General features: G+C 42.6%; 1 protein-coding gene across 1 annotated transcript; it reads right to left on the reverse strand.

Annotated features, from left to right (window-relative positions):
* Positions 1-4043: 4043 nt before the first annotated feature.
* Positions 4044-14014, reverse strand: LOC125625185 (acidic mammalian chitinase). Its single transcript, XM_048826931.2, has 11 exons — positions 13949-14014; positions 13309-13364; positions 12855-12884; positions 11374-11575; positions 10162-10218; positions 7571-7736; positions 7176-7300; positions 6599-6722; positions 6268-6450; positions 5693-5809; positions 4044-4930 (listed from the first exon to the last, which is right to left on the reverse strand). Exons 2-11 carry the CDS (start codon positions 13322-13324, stop codon positions 4796-4798), a joined length of 1155 nt encoding a protein of 384 aa, XP_048682888.1. The 5' UTR covers positions 13325-13364; positions 13949-14014; the 3' UTR covers positions 4044-4795.
* Positions 14015-16459: the final 2445 nt, after the last annotated feature.

A 16459-nucleotide genomic window follows, 5' to 3' on the forward strand; every position in this document is an offset into this window, starting at 1 on the left:
GTGGGTTTGATTCTCTACTGCGCTGGGTCTTGCACTCTGATTGACAGTAGTGCAAGGTGGGGTTAAAAGGCTAGCAAATCAGAATGTGCAGGAATAAGCAAAGTAGTGGAGGATTAGGCCCAGTGGCTAAACTTGGCATGGCTAACAGTGTTGGTGCTGCATTTCCAGCCAGCAGCAGGTGCTTATGTTCACCTCATAAGCCTGAGGATCCTCGTCACGTAGATTGAAATCCATAGGAGTTAGGCTCCTAAATGCCATTTAGGTTCTGGCCCATACCATTTGTTGCTCTTTCACAGAGATTGTGATGGAAGACAGATGCTGCCAGAAGGTCATCAGCTGTGGATCTAGAAAGTCTGCTTAGTGTTAATAAAAAATAGAAGGGGTTGGGTTTTTTTTTATTCTAGCAACGTCCTGCTTATTGGAGGACCCTAGAAAAGCAAGCTGCCCCAGGGCATATCTACAATACAAGCTGGAATTCATGACCTGGAGGTGTTTGGGGGAGGGGGAGGAAGAGTTAGGAAGGGGTTGAAGATGCACATGCTTATCCATTTCCTGTGTTCTTTCTTCCCACTCCCTTGCATGCTTGCAAGTCTCTCAAAGAATAGATGGATTTTGAAACTAGTAACTCCACCACTGGAATGATCCTCCAACGCGGATACCCCCTTCTAGCCATAAGCCCTCCTGCCCCTTCCCCAAATGCAATTAATAAAATCTAGCGAAAAAAATAGAAACAAAAACCCAGTCCCGAGCTGAGCTTTTACTCCAAACAGGGAAAAGTGCCAGAAATTCCATAGAGTCCATTGGAGACTTTGTTATTGATCCTGATTTTACAGGGAAGGTGCTCAGATGCTACAATGAGGGACAGCAGCATAAAACCCGACGATGGATAGATAATTTCCATGCCAAGCCTGTATTACCTTCTGAAACCATTATAATACAAGAGTAATCCCTTGTCACGCTAAAGGTGGCAGGTTATAGCTCTGAACGCAGAGGCTTTAGTGGCAGTTGCTGATATTTCTTAAGCAACATATTATCAGTCCTCATAGTAACTGTGCTTCCTCTTATTACACACCCTCAGAAATGCATAATTTTTCTTGATGGCATAATTTATCTAAATTCATGCTAGGATATCAGGGGCAAGGAGGTAATGTTTGTGCATAGTGTGGGAAGTCCCATTATGCCAGTCACTATATCGTTTTCATACATTCATTCAGAAGCCACGGACCTCAGTACATTTTCGTTTGTGCAACAGCTGCAGTACAATATTCATGGGATTGCTACTCTTCAGTAAAGTTACAGAAATTCACCTGGAAATTTTGTGCACAGGTCACATTACTGAGAGCCTTCACTGTCATAGGGGAATAACTCAGCTAGTGAACGTACCAAGTCAGCTACATAAAATCTTTCAGGTATTCTCTCAATGGAGAAAGCTTTCCAGAGAGTTAGATGTATTTATTTCAATGTGTTAGATTTCTTTGGGACTTGTGGAATTAAAATTACACACTCTTTTAGCTTCAATCTTTCCTCAGAACCCTAGGGATTGATGACATTATTATTATTATTTAATATTTACCTCACTCAAAGGCCCCTTGCCAGGCAGAGCCCCATTATTTTAGGCACGTAAACACTGGCATCTCACCTGGACCAAGATGGTGAAGTGATGCTTGTCTTCGGGGGGGAGTCCCTAGAACATGTTCAAAGTCCAGGTCGATCCCATCAAACCCATACTGATGGAGGTACCCAATGACGGAGTTGATGGAAGTTTTGCTGACAGTGGCTGTGGCCACCATGGTAGTGAACCTGGGAAGAACGGATTTCTTAGTTAGACTGGAAAACCATCCTCACTTTGACTCCCAACCCTACTATTCATCAGCAGCAACTCCTCTGTCTATTTTCCTGGTCACCCCTTTTGTAAATGCAGCTCCCAGCCCAAGTCAGCCTCCCTTTCATTGTCTCTGCCATCATTTTCATCTGTCATCAGAGTTGCACATGGTTCACAAGTGTCTCTTTCACCATGGTCATCACCTTTAAAGTTCCCTTTGTGCAGAGGGCCAGCCTGAGCCCATTTAGGCCCCCAAAAAGAGGGCTTATTTGGTGCTGGCCCTCTGGACAGGGGTAGATTTCATCTTTGGAACATGTTAAGTGCCACATGAAGACCCTTTTATTCATCACTATCCTAATATTCATCCCCCTAGACTCTCCTCATCACCATAGCCATCCTCCTCTTCCTCCATCACCTATCTTTTCGCTATCATTATCCCCATCAACGCCACCCGCTCCGGCTCTGCTCTTGACCAGGGGACCATCAACAGCCATCACCAACATGTCACCAGAATGTTCATTTCCATCCCTAGCCATCACACACAACTTAGGGAACTCACGTCTGGGTCCCAACGTTCCATCCTCCAATGGCTAGCACGGTGACCATTTTCTTGTTGCTGTGGGAGAGAGTAGGAAAAACAATGAAATATATTTAGAGAGAGCAAGGCATCTGTTTGTTTTTTTAAAAATCAAGCTTTTCCTTCTAGAAGGGCAGATCCTCAGCTGGTGTAAATCACCATCCCTCCATTACAGCCAATGGAACGATGTCAGTTCACATCAGCTGAGGAGCTGGCCCAGAGATTTAGGAACTATGAGTTACTGACCATTGAACCATGGGCCGAGGACATTATTGTTCCATTCGTACGGAGCGATCTCATTGTTGCTCTTGGTGGCAAAGGCATAAGTTACATAGGTACAGAAGCATAGGTCCACATTTGCTGGTTTATATGTGGCAGTTCTATAAATCAGAGTAATAAAATAATAATAAATTGACCACCGATAGAAACATCACATAAGATGTAACAGACAAATATCATCAAAAAAATATCATCTGATACATTGTCCCCACGTAGCCAGAAAGGTGGTATCAAGCCATCATTTTCCTCCCGCTCCACTTCTTCTGCTAAAGTAGGTATCAACTGGTGATTTGGTCCCTCCCCTTTTCCTACCAGTGGAGAGGGATATACAGCTGGTCCATGAATTGCAGAACTTGTATGGGATGTGTGGGCCCCAAAGCAACGGTACCCCTATTGGCCTCTTGCTTTGCTTGTGCTGAACATGTGTAACCGAACAAGTTATATAAGAAAAAGAGTTGAAGGTTTTGTATAGAGGGGTGATCAATACAGTATCACCATAATGCACAAGATACTAAGAACTAATGCAAGTTCAACAAGGTAAACAATTACGTTGAGATTACATATGGCCCAATCGCTACAGCCACTGGACTCTCCCTTACCTGCTCTATCAACCACTCCTCCTTGGCACAGACACCATGCCAGCACTGTGAAAATGCTCTTATCTGAAAGGCCCAGGGTGCCTCTTGTGTGTTTGAACTTGCTTTAGAAAAAGATTGAAGAATTCACTGGAGAAGAGCTAGCCAGCCATTGAGAGTCAAGGTAGTGTGCTAAACAGCCGCTCAGATTTTCTTCCAAGCTAACAACACTACAGAGCCCCGAAGAAATATCTACAGAAGCAAGGCTGGAATTTGCATTGTATCAGTAATATTCATGAACCCAGTGTATTCTTCTCCATTCTCCCCATAGGCTATTATTCCTGACTGACAGGGCACAGCACCAACCGTCCAGCAGCATTGTTCTCACCTATCGCTCATCCCAGCATTAGCCTCTTATCTCCCCACACTAGGCTTAGTTGTGTCCTTCAGGTGAGGAAGGAACCAATTGTTTTTCAGAATAATTGTTTCTCATTCAAATCAGCTGGCTTTACAGCTGCATAAAGATGACTCATGCTCTTTGGGCTTGAGAACTTGATCTCCCAACACCTGTTCACCTGGAAAGTGAAAGTCGGACATGAGCAATGGCCCATCTAGTCCAATATCCTGTCCCCAACAATGGCCAGTACAGCAGGTGCTTCAGAGGAAGGTGCAAGACACCCTGCAATAGGCACTGATGAAATCATAAAATAGCTCGTCTTTGTGATGTTGGAAGGAAAACTGAAGGGAATTCATATGGTGCCGCAAACACAAAGCAAAACACTATCATGAATAAGGCAATACTTTCTTGCTTTTGGTTGCATTTATTTATAAAGGAAGGGACTCCAAGAGTGCTTACTACAGGAATACTACAGCATTTTGAGACACATTACATCGCGGTTCCAAAGCAAAACATGGACAGCATATTTTATGTAATCCCAAGATTCAGAATCAACGCAGTACTGAAATGGAATAGCCAGACTATGTGATCTGCTGAAAGCCTGGATCTGAACTCTTTCTGGAACATGGTCCCACCTCTGGATACTCCAAATTTCTGGGCTGTTGATAGTTTTGGTTTGACCCACTACAGAGATATGGGCTAGATCTAAATGTAGAATTTCACCAGAGTTTGGAGGTTTGGGGACAAAGGGGTTTGGAGCTAGGTCTCTCTTGGTATGTTTTATACATAATTAGAATTATCTCTGGTGTTTTGTGAGAGGGTTCATACATACACTATGACAGCATATGGAATGGGTCTGAAGGACCAGACTGAATGCAGTAACTTCTGCTCCACAGCCAGAATGTCAGCTTGGCCCTTGCATCATGGTACACCGTGGCAGCTTTGTCAGCACAAGATTTATTTACAGGTGTTTGAATCCAAAAAAAACAGATTAGGAAAAACAGAGTTTAGTCGTTTCTGCAACTATGGCCTGATCCAATAGAAAAACTCCCCTTGACTTCAGTAGATATTGGATCAGGTCCCTGGACAATAAATATGATGTTTCCCTCCCTGCTATGTTCCTTTCTTGTCCAACGATTTGGCTCTCAGTTTCCAAGGAGAACCTTCAGCTTCCCTACAAGAGGGTTGGCTCCTGCACCACAGAAAGAGCCAGTGAAATCATCCATGCCAAGAGCCCAAACCATGGCTCCTCCGTAGCGCTTCTCCTTCAGGAACTGGGTCTGCAGAAAAAGAACAGACAGCTATGTGCAACGTCCACTGCTATTTAAAACTGGCATGTAGTAATGTGCCTTAGGGAACAATACTGAATTGGGAGGGGGGTGGCTCAGATGAGGTCTTTTGTATCTCTAACTTTGCCTCCATTGATACCAGGTAACCAGAAATTGTTTCAGAGGAAGCATAGCATCTGCTAGGCAATAAAGTGGCCCACACAAATACACTTACAGTACAGCGTGCAGCGCAGCACCATATGTGCCCAGTGCAGCAAGAATGTGCCAAGCAGACTTCAGTGAAACATATGTAGGATCATCCTTGTGTGGTGGAGCCACTTGGGATTGCTAAGAACAGGTGAAACGTACTCAAAGCTCCTGTTATTTCCAGTTGTGCCTGTCTAACCAATCACAGTGCAGGCCTTGAAATAAATTCCTTTCTCTGGAGAGGTTTCTATAGTATTTTAGTGCCATTTCAATTATATAAACTTTAGGAAGAAACGTAATGTCTCCACTTGAGCTCTGAGTCTTCTTCATCGTGAGCCCTACCACTCCATTCCTAACAAGGTCTGCTCAGAGGGCTACATCCCAAGCTGGTGTAGGTTGGCATCATTCCACTGACTTCTAGGGGGCCACACTGATTTACATCGTCTGAGGATTTGGCCCCGTGCCCCTGCCCGGAAGTTGGCATTGTCTCATCTACTAAGGGACACTTATATGTTCCTGTTTCCAAGGCTTTCTAATGAGGATCTTGTGAAAATGACAAGAACCCACCTTGATCTCAAAGCTCCTCACATTGTCATATCCGACCCACTCTCTGTCTTTGAAGGCATATGGGACCTTCTGCGCTTCAATCCAGCTGGTGGTGGCTCCTTTTAAGAACGTGCAAACCTGTGTAAATGAAAGTCAGTAACGGCCAGTGAGCCAGATTCACTACATATGAGGACACATTCTAAGTTTAAACAGAAAGTTTGGGGGGGAAGAGATGACTTAAGCAATCTATAGTCCTGTCCATTACAACAAATGTCTGTCACATACAAGAAAAGTATAAACAAATAAAAAAGCAAGTTTGCTCTAGAAATCTTGTATGGAGGAAGAATGGTACAGTGGTTAGCACACTGGCTTGGGACCCAGGTTCAAATCCCTGCTCCACCACAGACTCCCCGGTGTGACCTCAGGCAAATCTCTCTGTGCCTCAGTTTCCAATCTATAAAACAGGCATAATCTCCCTGCCCTGCCTCACAGGGTGGTCAGGAGGACAAATACATTAAAGATAGGTGCTCAGACACTACAGTAGTAGGGGGCCATGGAAGAACCAGCGATAGATATAACTTGCTTGAAATGCTTACCTCAAAGTAAGCCAAGATGCCAGATTCACGGGTATACACCCCAGGAGACCCACCCCCGGAGGCTGGAGCACCAACCCCAGTATTCGTAGTAGAAAGCTTGAAAGTTCGTCCATACGTTGGGAATCCCATAATGAGTTTCTCAGCTGGAGCACCATTATCCTGCCAGTATTTCATAGCATATTCCTGTAGGAAGAAAACCCTTCACAGTAACATGACTTTCACCCCAGACAAATACCAAACCCTGGGCCTGATCCATTGAAATTGGTGGAAAGATTCTTATTGACTTCAATGGTCCTTGGATCTAGCCCTGTATTGTTATTTGTTTTCTTACACAGTTGTAGAAAGGAACTTTGTCATAGTCATCCGAGCCCTTGTGCAAGGGGCTGTTGTGTCCTGTGACAGACGCCCAACTTCCATGGAAGTCGTAGGTCATCACATTGATAAAATCAAGACTCCTAAATACAAACAAAACAAATGCCACAGTAAGGAATCCATTTCCTAAAAGACTAAGACCTCTTCACTCTGAAGGGCTTAAGAACACCCAGACTAAAGAAGTACAAGACAAGCTAGATTGTGTTAAAGATGGCAAGTCCTTCAGGATCATCCTTAGATATTGGATAACAACATTTGATGTAGAGAGCGATCTAAACTGAAACCTTTTCTCCAAGCTCCCAAACTTTGGTGGTTTGGATAAAATTGGACTAGGATCCGAATTAACTCTGGGATTGATTTCATTGGATTATTCTTTAATGTGGATAGAAAAGAAGAGCAAGACAGACAACCTTTCAGGATTATTACCTAACGACATCTACTGGGACTACATCCAAAGTCAAGCCAACAGACCCTACAATGCACAGACTTTTCCTTATGTTCTCGCTAGCCATCTTGCAGAAATCATTTTGACTTACCTCCCCAGTGCAGCAACTTCATATCCAGCATCCATGGTGTCTTTACTGGAAGACACAGCTGCTGAAACCAATAGCCTTGCACGTCCTGTTCTTTGTCCTTCTTCAACAAAAGCTGCTACCATTTCCTGCAAGTATAAAACAAAGAGCAACGGTCAGTCTTGTTCACTTGAGATAAAGAACAATCTAATGGGAATTAGGCCTTTTTTAAAATTTGCAAACGTCTGCAAATAATTTGAATACCCCTAATGTTGTCTGTGATCACCCTTTATCTCATGTCAAAATAAGCACTTTTCAGGCACAACTAACAAGTTACAGGATTACACGTCAGCAATTAACTAAAACATTTCAATGACTTTGATGAGCTTTGGATCAGGCTATCGACTGTACTCCTGTACCTGAACTAAAATGGTGAAGCGATGCTTGTCCTCTGGAGGGCTTCCCCTGGAACCAGGATATTCCCAGTCGAGATCTAGCCCATCAAACTTATACTTGCGGAGAAAATCAATCACTGAATTGATGAATGTTTTACGATTAGCAGGCGAGGAAACCATGGCAGTAAATCTGGAAGAAATCATTTTTGTCTGACGATTGCATTATTAGCACCACCCGCCTTTGGTCCTCCAGTCTTTCCAGATGGCCAGATTCTGAGCTGGTGTAAATCAAGGTAGCGCCACTGATTTCAATGGTGTTATGTTGTTTTCCGCCAGCTGAGGACCTGGCCCATAGTTTCCATCATACCATCTATTATCTCAACAGCCTTATCTCTCTGCTGATGTCTAATGCTTTTCATTATTGTTTTTGTAATCAGATTTCTCTTCTCTAAACCTTTTCCTTCATCTCTTCCCCCTCCACATCGTTGCAACATTACCTCCTCTTTTCATCATCTAACCATCAATTACTAACAAAACAGAGGTCTAAGCATAAGGCTCGATCATGTGCTGAGCCCCCAGACCCCAGTCCAGCAAAGCCCAGCTTTAAGTCCAGGAGTAGTCCCCGTGAAGTCAATTGCACTGCTCACATACTTAAAGTTATGCACATGCTTAGGTGCTTTGCTGGATAGGGGCTCAGCACCTTGTAGGATTTATCCCATAGCACAAGATCCAAAGCCTGCTGAAGTTAACAAGAGTCTGTCTATTGAATTCAATAGGCTTTAGATATATCCAGGCTTGGAAGGATTCAGTTTTAAATCAGAAAAATGTCAGTACACAAAGTACGCTCATACCTTAAATACTGCGTGCGGATATGGTCACCCCATCTCAAAAGAGATGCATTAGAATTGGAAAAGGTACAGAGAAGGGAAACAAAACTGATTTGGGGTATGGAACAGCATCCATACGAGGAGAGATTAAAAAGACGGGGACTGTTCATCTTAGAAAAGAGAAGACTTAGGGGGATATAGAGGTCTATAAAATCATGAATGATTTGGAGAAAGTGAATAGGGAAGTGTTATTTACCCCTTAACATGGCACAAGAACTAGGGATCATCCATGGAAATTAATAGACAGCAGCTTTAAATTAACATAAGGAAGCACTTCTTCGCACAACGCACAGTCAACCTGCGGAACGCATTGCCAGGAGATGTTGTGAAGGCTATAAATATATCTGGGTTCAAAAAAGAATTAGATACGTTCATGAAAGATAGGTCCATCAACAGCTATTAGCCAAGATGGTCAGGGATGCAATCTCATGCTCTGTATGTCCCTAAATCTCTGACTGCCAGAAGCTGGGACTGGACAGCAAGGGATGGATCATTCAATAATTGCCTTGTTCTGTTCATTCTTCTGAAACATTTGGCACTGGTCACAGGCGGAAGACAGGATACTGGGCTAGGCAGACCACTGGTCTGACCCAGTATGGCCATTCTTATGTTCTTATGATTTCACCATACACACACAAACTGATAAAAAAATGTTTCCAGCAATAATAATAAAAATTTACAGATAGACCAAGTAAGAAAAATGCTGCCCGACAACTTCTTAGAGTCAAAATCCAGTGCTTTAGACTTCTGAATTAGGTTTCTTACAAATGTACTAGCCAATGAATAGTCCAAACAGGTATGACTTGTTGATATAAGGACATGTGATGTTGACAATTTGTATTTTAAGAGTTAATAAAGCTTTAACTTTTTGAATCTCAGCATTTACAGTCATTAAATAATTGTTTGACATCCCCCCATAATTTCATGCAACTCTAAAAATTTAAATTTAAAAATTCTTAGAAATAAACATTGATGTTATTCATCAAAATTATTTTTAAAAATATATCAAATTTGGCCAAGTCCAAATATATCCCATTATCTAGACTCCGGAATAATAATTATTATTATTTGTGTTGCAGTATCACCTAGAGGCTCAAAACTGGTGCTCCATTGTACTGGGCACTGTATAAACACATAGTAAAAGTTAGTCATTGCCCCAAAGAGTTTACAATCCAAATAGACAAGACAAAACCAGGGTGTTAAGGGAAACCGAGGCACAGAGCAGGAAGTGACTTGCCCAAGATCACATAGCAAGTTAGAGGCGGAGCTGGGAATAGAACCCAAATCTGAGTCCCAGCCCAATGTTCTGTCCAGCCAATCAGCCTTCCTCTTCATGCAGTAAGAAATCATATGCTCTTATGGATAAAGCACTGGATTGGGACTCAGAAGAGCTGGGGTTCTATTCCTGACTCTACCATTGTTCTGTTGTGTGACCTTGAGCAAGTCACTTCATGGTTCTGTGTCTCAGTTTCCCCATCTGTACAATGGGAATAATGATACTGACCTCCTTTGTAAAACGTTTTGACATTTTCCGATGAGCTAAGCATTATTATTATTGTTGTTATTACTACTGTAACCCATGTCCTCTATCCCACATTGTGCGTTATACTTTCTCATTTTGATTGCCACTGTCTTCAATAACAGTCAATACAACTGTTAAAGGAATATAGGACCCTCTTCCTTGCTGTCACCAACACCATCTTAAAAAATGAAGGGAAAAGTTCTTACTTTTGAGTACCAAAGTTTCCACCTCCAACAGCCAGGAGCGTGACAAGTTTCTTATTTCTAGAAAGCAGGAAAAAGTATTGGGGGGGGGGGAATTAAGTCAATAAAGATGATTATTTATTTATTTTTTAAATCTATTGTCAGCTTTTAAACAATCTTCTCTATTCACACCTCCTTAGTGGAGTTATTCCAAGTTTACACCCCTCTGACTGAGGTCAGAACCTTGTCCATTATCCTTTGCTCATGACACTGAAGTCTACTGGCATGAAACTGATTCAACACCGATACATCTAGAGATGGGTTCGAACAAAGGCCAGAAACTCAAAAAGCCCCTCCTAAATTTCTGAGGGATTGAAGTTTGGATCTGAATATCATAATAAGGGCCTTTCTGGAACTCCTGATTTGAACACCTCTTTGGTGTTGGTGAGGGTTGCAATGCAAACCCAGTTCTAAATTTTGCAGAGCAAACCTCTCTCTGTTTACTTGACAGGTTTCAGAGTAACAGCCGTGTTAGTCTGTATTCGCAAAAAGAAAAGGAGTACTTGTGGCACCTTAGAGACTAACTGTTTCTTCATGGTATGATGAGGCAACCAGAATAATCTAAACCTGCCTTAAGCAGAATTTTAAACAACAATTATCAAGTGAACTGTAAAGAAAACAACCCATTTACTTCCTGTTTTGCTACTTGTTGATGAACAAAGACCAAAACTCTTGGAAAAGGTTTACATTTTGATTGGTTTTGTTTGTTTTTTCTTGGTTGTTGGGGCCCTGATTGTTCTTTTTATTCAGACGTTGTCTATCCTAGGAAACTCTGTGCACAGCTGGTGAACTAGCAGGGTTATAACATGAAAGATACCAGGGAAGACTTATTTTTTAATTGGTAGGGGAAATTATTTGTACTTAGACTGTATAAAACTCTGGATTTGGTTTGTTTTTACTAATAGCTGCTTTAACTAAATGCTCTTTTTAAGAAAAGGATTTTGCAAACACATTTCCCAATCCACATTTCTGAGACACTCAAAAGTCCTTCAACTAAAAACTAAGGGAAAATATGATTTTGACATCCTGGTTATTTCTAAGAATAAAAAACAAGCAGGAAAAAAACCCTGAAACACAAGGAAGCAAAAAGGGGCACAAAACCCCATGTTATTCATTTATAGGTCACCTTTAAATGAACTAGTTTTTAAAATCCTCTACACATTAGACGTTACTTACTTCTCTTTTAGGGCATTGAACTGCCTGTAGAGGGTTTCATCATTCCATTCCACAGTGGTGATCTTATGGTTATTCATCCCAGCAAAAGCATAGATCAAGTGGGTACACAGGAGGGGGTCCACATTTTCTGGAGTGTACTTGGCCGGTCCTGTCCTGTACTGAGACCAGTTAGTAAAGTAGCACACAAGTTTGTAGGCAGAGCCTGGTTAAAAAAAAAAAGAACAAACAGTGGCACCGGTGTGTTAGTAATACGTCATAGGTGGGATAAATCTAGGAATCTCATGGGCTGACGGCCACCCCAAACATGGCATGGCTACACAATCAACTGGTTAGAATTCGTGAGCCATGATCTCATCTGTATATACTGTATTAACGACTTATGTCTCAGGGCTGTAAACTTTAAATCCCTATGTGGGGGGCAGACTTTTTAAAGATATTTAAGTGCCTAGTAAGATTTTCAAAAGCTCCAAAGCACCCAGCTCCCAGGAAGTCAGACACCTCTCTACATCTTTAGGCACTGGCTTAAACACCTTTAAAAATCTGGCCCAACATTCCTTGGCTACTAAGCACCAAACTATAAATGGAGTCAGTACTCCAGATTCCCATCAGTGCTTCTGCATGGTTCTCTTGCTTCCCAGTTCACGGCAGACAATGTAGTGGAAAGGACACACATGTTTCATCCTCATAGACAATATGACATCTGGAACTTTATCTATTACAGGTGTGTGTGGCTGGCAATATAGACAAATGACACCATTTTCACATTAGATCGGGGTGCTGGAACAATTTTTATAGTGGGGGTGCTGATGATGGAAACCATGGAAGCCATGTATTTGGGTTGTTATTACTATTTCAAGCCAGGGGTATGGCAACACCCCCAGCACCAGCACCCTTGTTTTAGATCATATATAATTCAATAAAGGGCCTCATGTGAGTCCAACAAGTAAAACATACACCAGTTGCCCTAATGACAGGTTTCAGAGTAGCAGCCATGTTAGTCTGTATTCGCAAAAAGAAAAGGAGTACTTGTGGCACCTTACAGACTAACAAATTTATTTGAGCATAAGCTTTCGTGAGCTACAGCTCACTTCATCGGATGCATTCAAAGTTGCCCTAAGTTATACATATGTTCATTCCATGTGGAAACACCAGGTTAGTATAAAGCTTCCCCTCCCCTTGTCAAGACTATGTAACACTTTCTCATCCTTTGCCAGTCCTAAAGTCCATATTCAGCGCCTGATTTTACTCTCGCAGTGGTGTAAATCAGGAGTAGCTCCTTCGAAGGCAATGGAGTTGCACCATTGGGAGAGGATTATCATGTCATCAGTCTTCACTTAGGCAAAATTCTCATGAACTTCAGTGACAGATTTGCCTGTAATAGGAATGGGTGAAAACTGAACAGGGACTTGGGGATTTGACCCATTGTCTCTATTTATATTATCGGCCCCCAGACACCTAAACAGGGAACAAGACATTCTTACCCAGGTGCAGCTGCACAAGAATGGCCAAGCCTGCAAACCAAATGAAAATGCATTAGAAAATAAGTCAGTCTGGTACTTTGTACTCTTGGCACCCATTCACTTAGGGTGAAATTCATTCCTGCGCAGAGGGGCCAGCACCATTTAAACCCCCATTCGCGCCCTCAAAGTGCTGCATAGGCCTTCTGCATGTGGGTGAATCTTACCCATTAGGCATAAGGTAGCCAAAATCCATTAGAGCAAAGTCTTTGCTGAAACATTCCCATGTAGGATGCTGCTGTTTCATAGATTTTGAAGGCCAGAAGGGGCCATTAGAAAATCTAGTCTGACCTCCTGCATAACACGTTAGAAAGGCAACAGATTTGTTTGAGTCTCATCCACAGCTTTCAATTCCTGGGCAAGGATTCCCCAACTGTAATGGTTAAAGTGTCATTGGGAAGGGATCAGATTTACTCACCAGCCCATAGCAGCATCTTCCCCACCTCAGCTTCAGATTTTGGCTTCAGGAATTACCTATAAATGGGAAGGGGGAAAAAATAAAAAAAAAAGACTTGTATAGGAAACATGGGAGCAACAGTGGAAGTTGCAGGGTAGACAGGGGTCCAGGCAGCTGCCCATGTTTGATGCAACTCTTCTCAATACTGTATAAGTCTAGGTGACCCAGCAGCTGAAATTCCAGTGATCCCCAGTACAACTGCTCCCAATGTTGTCCCCTCTATTGGAGCTGAACTGGACATAACAATGAAGTAAAATTTTAGAATGTGGTCCTAGTGCGGACAGGACTGAAACAGGGAAGAACAAATATTAGTGCTCTGCTAACAATAGTTTAAAAACACATGGGAATAACTGCAGCAGCTATGCACACATAAAAGCAAGCGTATAACGTGCGATTATAAGACACATACTTTCTCAATGCACTTGGCAAAAAATCTTTTTAAAACCAAACCTATAAAATAAATCATGCATTTTAAGTTACCTTTCCAGAGTCTCCTGTATCCCCAACTTAGACCTGTTGCCACAACTTACAATTCAACTCACAAAACAAAGCTAAAATTAAATGAACCCCTCCTTGATATGACCTGCATACAACCACTGACCTGGCAAATCCCTGCAGCATAACCCAGGGTAGCTACCTGCTTCTTTCTGTTGCCTGCCTCTGCCTATTATATATACAGGAAGGATATCCACTCCCATACAAATATACATACTGAGCTCGCATTTGTTAACTCCCCACTTCCTGCATTTTTCCCTCATAAACCCCATGATCAGACCAATGTTTTCAGGAAATAACCATAACAGAATTGCGCCATAAAAAGGCAGCTGGTAAAACTTGTTCTAAAGAAGTCACCAGCTTAGGTAAGAGCAGCAGTTCCAATTAATTTTACCCCATTTACCAGGCCAGTCAGTGGCCCACTCACTCCTCCACCACTTTTACATTGCATAATTCAGCATAGAGCGCTCGCCAGGCATCACAGAGTGTGGTGCAATGTACCATGGTGCCATTATTTTGCACTTTTATCCATGCATTAATTACTATTATTAAATATTACCATAACAATTAAAGGCTTAACTGATTGTGCTGGGCGTATAGCAAGAGAGAGTCTCTGCCCTAGAAACCACTGTATAAACAGACAAGACAGAGAAATAGAGGCAGAATGGAAATGTATGTCTTGCCACTTGCTCTCATCCCTTGTTGGTTAAGTGCCCCAGTTACTAATTTTCTGCCTCCTTCCATTTACAGAAGTAGAGTGGCATGAAGTTTGTCCTGATATTCATCTTCCCTTTCTTCCACTGCTCCTAGCATAACCCACCGGGTATCGCACTAAATCATTCCGCTTCCTCCTTCAAGGTTTACACCTTTCATACGTTTGTAGGCTAGTATGCTCCTCCTTTTACTCACTGTGGAGCCAAACTGCAGTATAGGTTGTTTAGCTCTCTTCATCTTTTCTCATCTACCAATACCTCCAGCTCCCTGATCTTGTCCGAGATCCCTCTAACGTTGCCACTCTGTTCCATGTCATGTTCTAATTGCACACCTTTGTCCAATATGATTGTATCTCACCCTTCTCAACTTTTTCTTCCTCAGCTTCACCAAGACTAAAATTCATGGATGAGTAGAAGAATATGGCAAGATGTTAGAGACAAAGAAGGCTCCTGGTCAAGTTCTGACCCATTGGACCTAACTGAGCCTCATTTATACTCATGCAACCTGAATGACATCTTGAGCCAGATCCTGAGCTGGTGTAAACTGACATAGCTCCACTGAAGTCAATGGAGCTGGGCCCATTTACACCCACATGGGATCTGGCCCAAATCTCCATTGAACAGGTTTACATAGTAGGTCATGATAAATCCCCCAGATTTTTTTTCCCTTTGCCACTCTCAGGAGAGAATATGGGAAGCAAACAATGCTTCCTCTGAGATATCTCGTCTGCAGCCTACACTGTGACTGTCCAGAGAGGCGAAAAATACCAAACGCCTACTCCCTGCTGCAACGATGGACCCGCAAGTGGAAATAACCACCCAGACAATGAACCCGCCATTCCTAAAACTCATGTGAAGTGACTGCCTGGTTCCTGTGTTCAATTCCAGCCTCCAAGGGAAGACAGCAATGGGAGGTCTTAAAAGAAAATACAGAGATCACTTCTAAGTCAGTGGGCCAAATCCTAAGCTGTTGTAAAAGGTAAATGGTTCTGTTGATTTGAAGCGGTGTTACACCCATTTATACCAGCTGAGGATTTGGACCAATAGGATGATGTCTGATTTTTTCAGCCCCAGTTCCACCCTCAGTTACATGCATGACACAGTAGCCCCCTCAACCTGTGATTTCCCTCGGTTTCATTAAAAACTTTGAACAGCAAGAGCAATGGGCTAGATGAGACGTTACTCCTTAGGAGGCTGGTATTTTACAGGCAGCCAGCCAGATGGCAGAAGCCAATGCAATCAAACCTGCAGCAGCAGGGTAATCTCCTGGCGATTACGTTCCATGAACTGGTCCGAAAAGCAGAGGTAGCAGGTGCAAAGATGTCTTCCTGTTAGGGTCCTTTCTGTGAATTAAAAATACCCTAAACTAGAGTCTATGGCATGAGGACACAGCATAAGAACTGAATAGAATAGAGCTTATCACCTTCTTTCTGAGGAGGCCTGTCAAGAACCCCTCTAGACCAGGGGCCTGAGTCTCTGCTCCTTTACACCAGTTTTACCACTGTGTCGCTCCTATTATCTTCATTATTTATATTTGGCCCAGTGAAGTTACTCTAGGATTTACACCAGCGTCAGTGAGAGGAGAAGTAGGGCCAAGCTGTGCTTTTTATGTCTGTTAGGTAGCTAGGGTCATTATGAAAGGTAAATGTACGCTTCAAGGTACCCACTTGAATTCAATGAGATTTGCTACTATGATTTGTCTTCCCAATATATGTTCTATTGTGACTTACGGCCGCAGGAACCTCCATTATCTTGAAGTCTTCTGACGCTTAAAGGGGCACTCCTGAGATGATTTAACACACATTAGGAGCTATAGCTTGTAGTAGAGTGTGCCAGTGGGTGCAAGGCTGTGCTATACAACAACCGCAGCTATTCATTTCCCACATTTCTCCAAGCAGGCTCGA

The sequence above is a fragment of the Caretta caretta genome, chromosome 21 (assembly GCF_965140235.1).
Source record: "Caretta caretta isolate rCarCar2 chromosome 21, rCarCar1.hap1, whole genome shotgun sequence".
Lineage (NCBI taxonomy): Eukaryota > Metazoa > Chordata > Testudines > Cheloniidae > Caretta > Caretta caretta.

Bases quoted from the DNA above. Each gene is read 5' to 3' on its own strand.
- LOC125625185 (XM_048826931.2), bottom strand. The intron at 11,576-12,854 runs GTAAGAATGTCT...TTTTTTAACCAG, and splicing joins TCTTGTGCAGCTGCACCTGG to GCTCTGCCTACAAACTTGTG. The intron at 4,931-5,692 runs GTGGGTTCTTGT...CTTTTTCTGCAG, and splicing joins TGAGGAGCTTTGAGATCAAG to ACCCAGTTCCTGAAGGAGAA.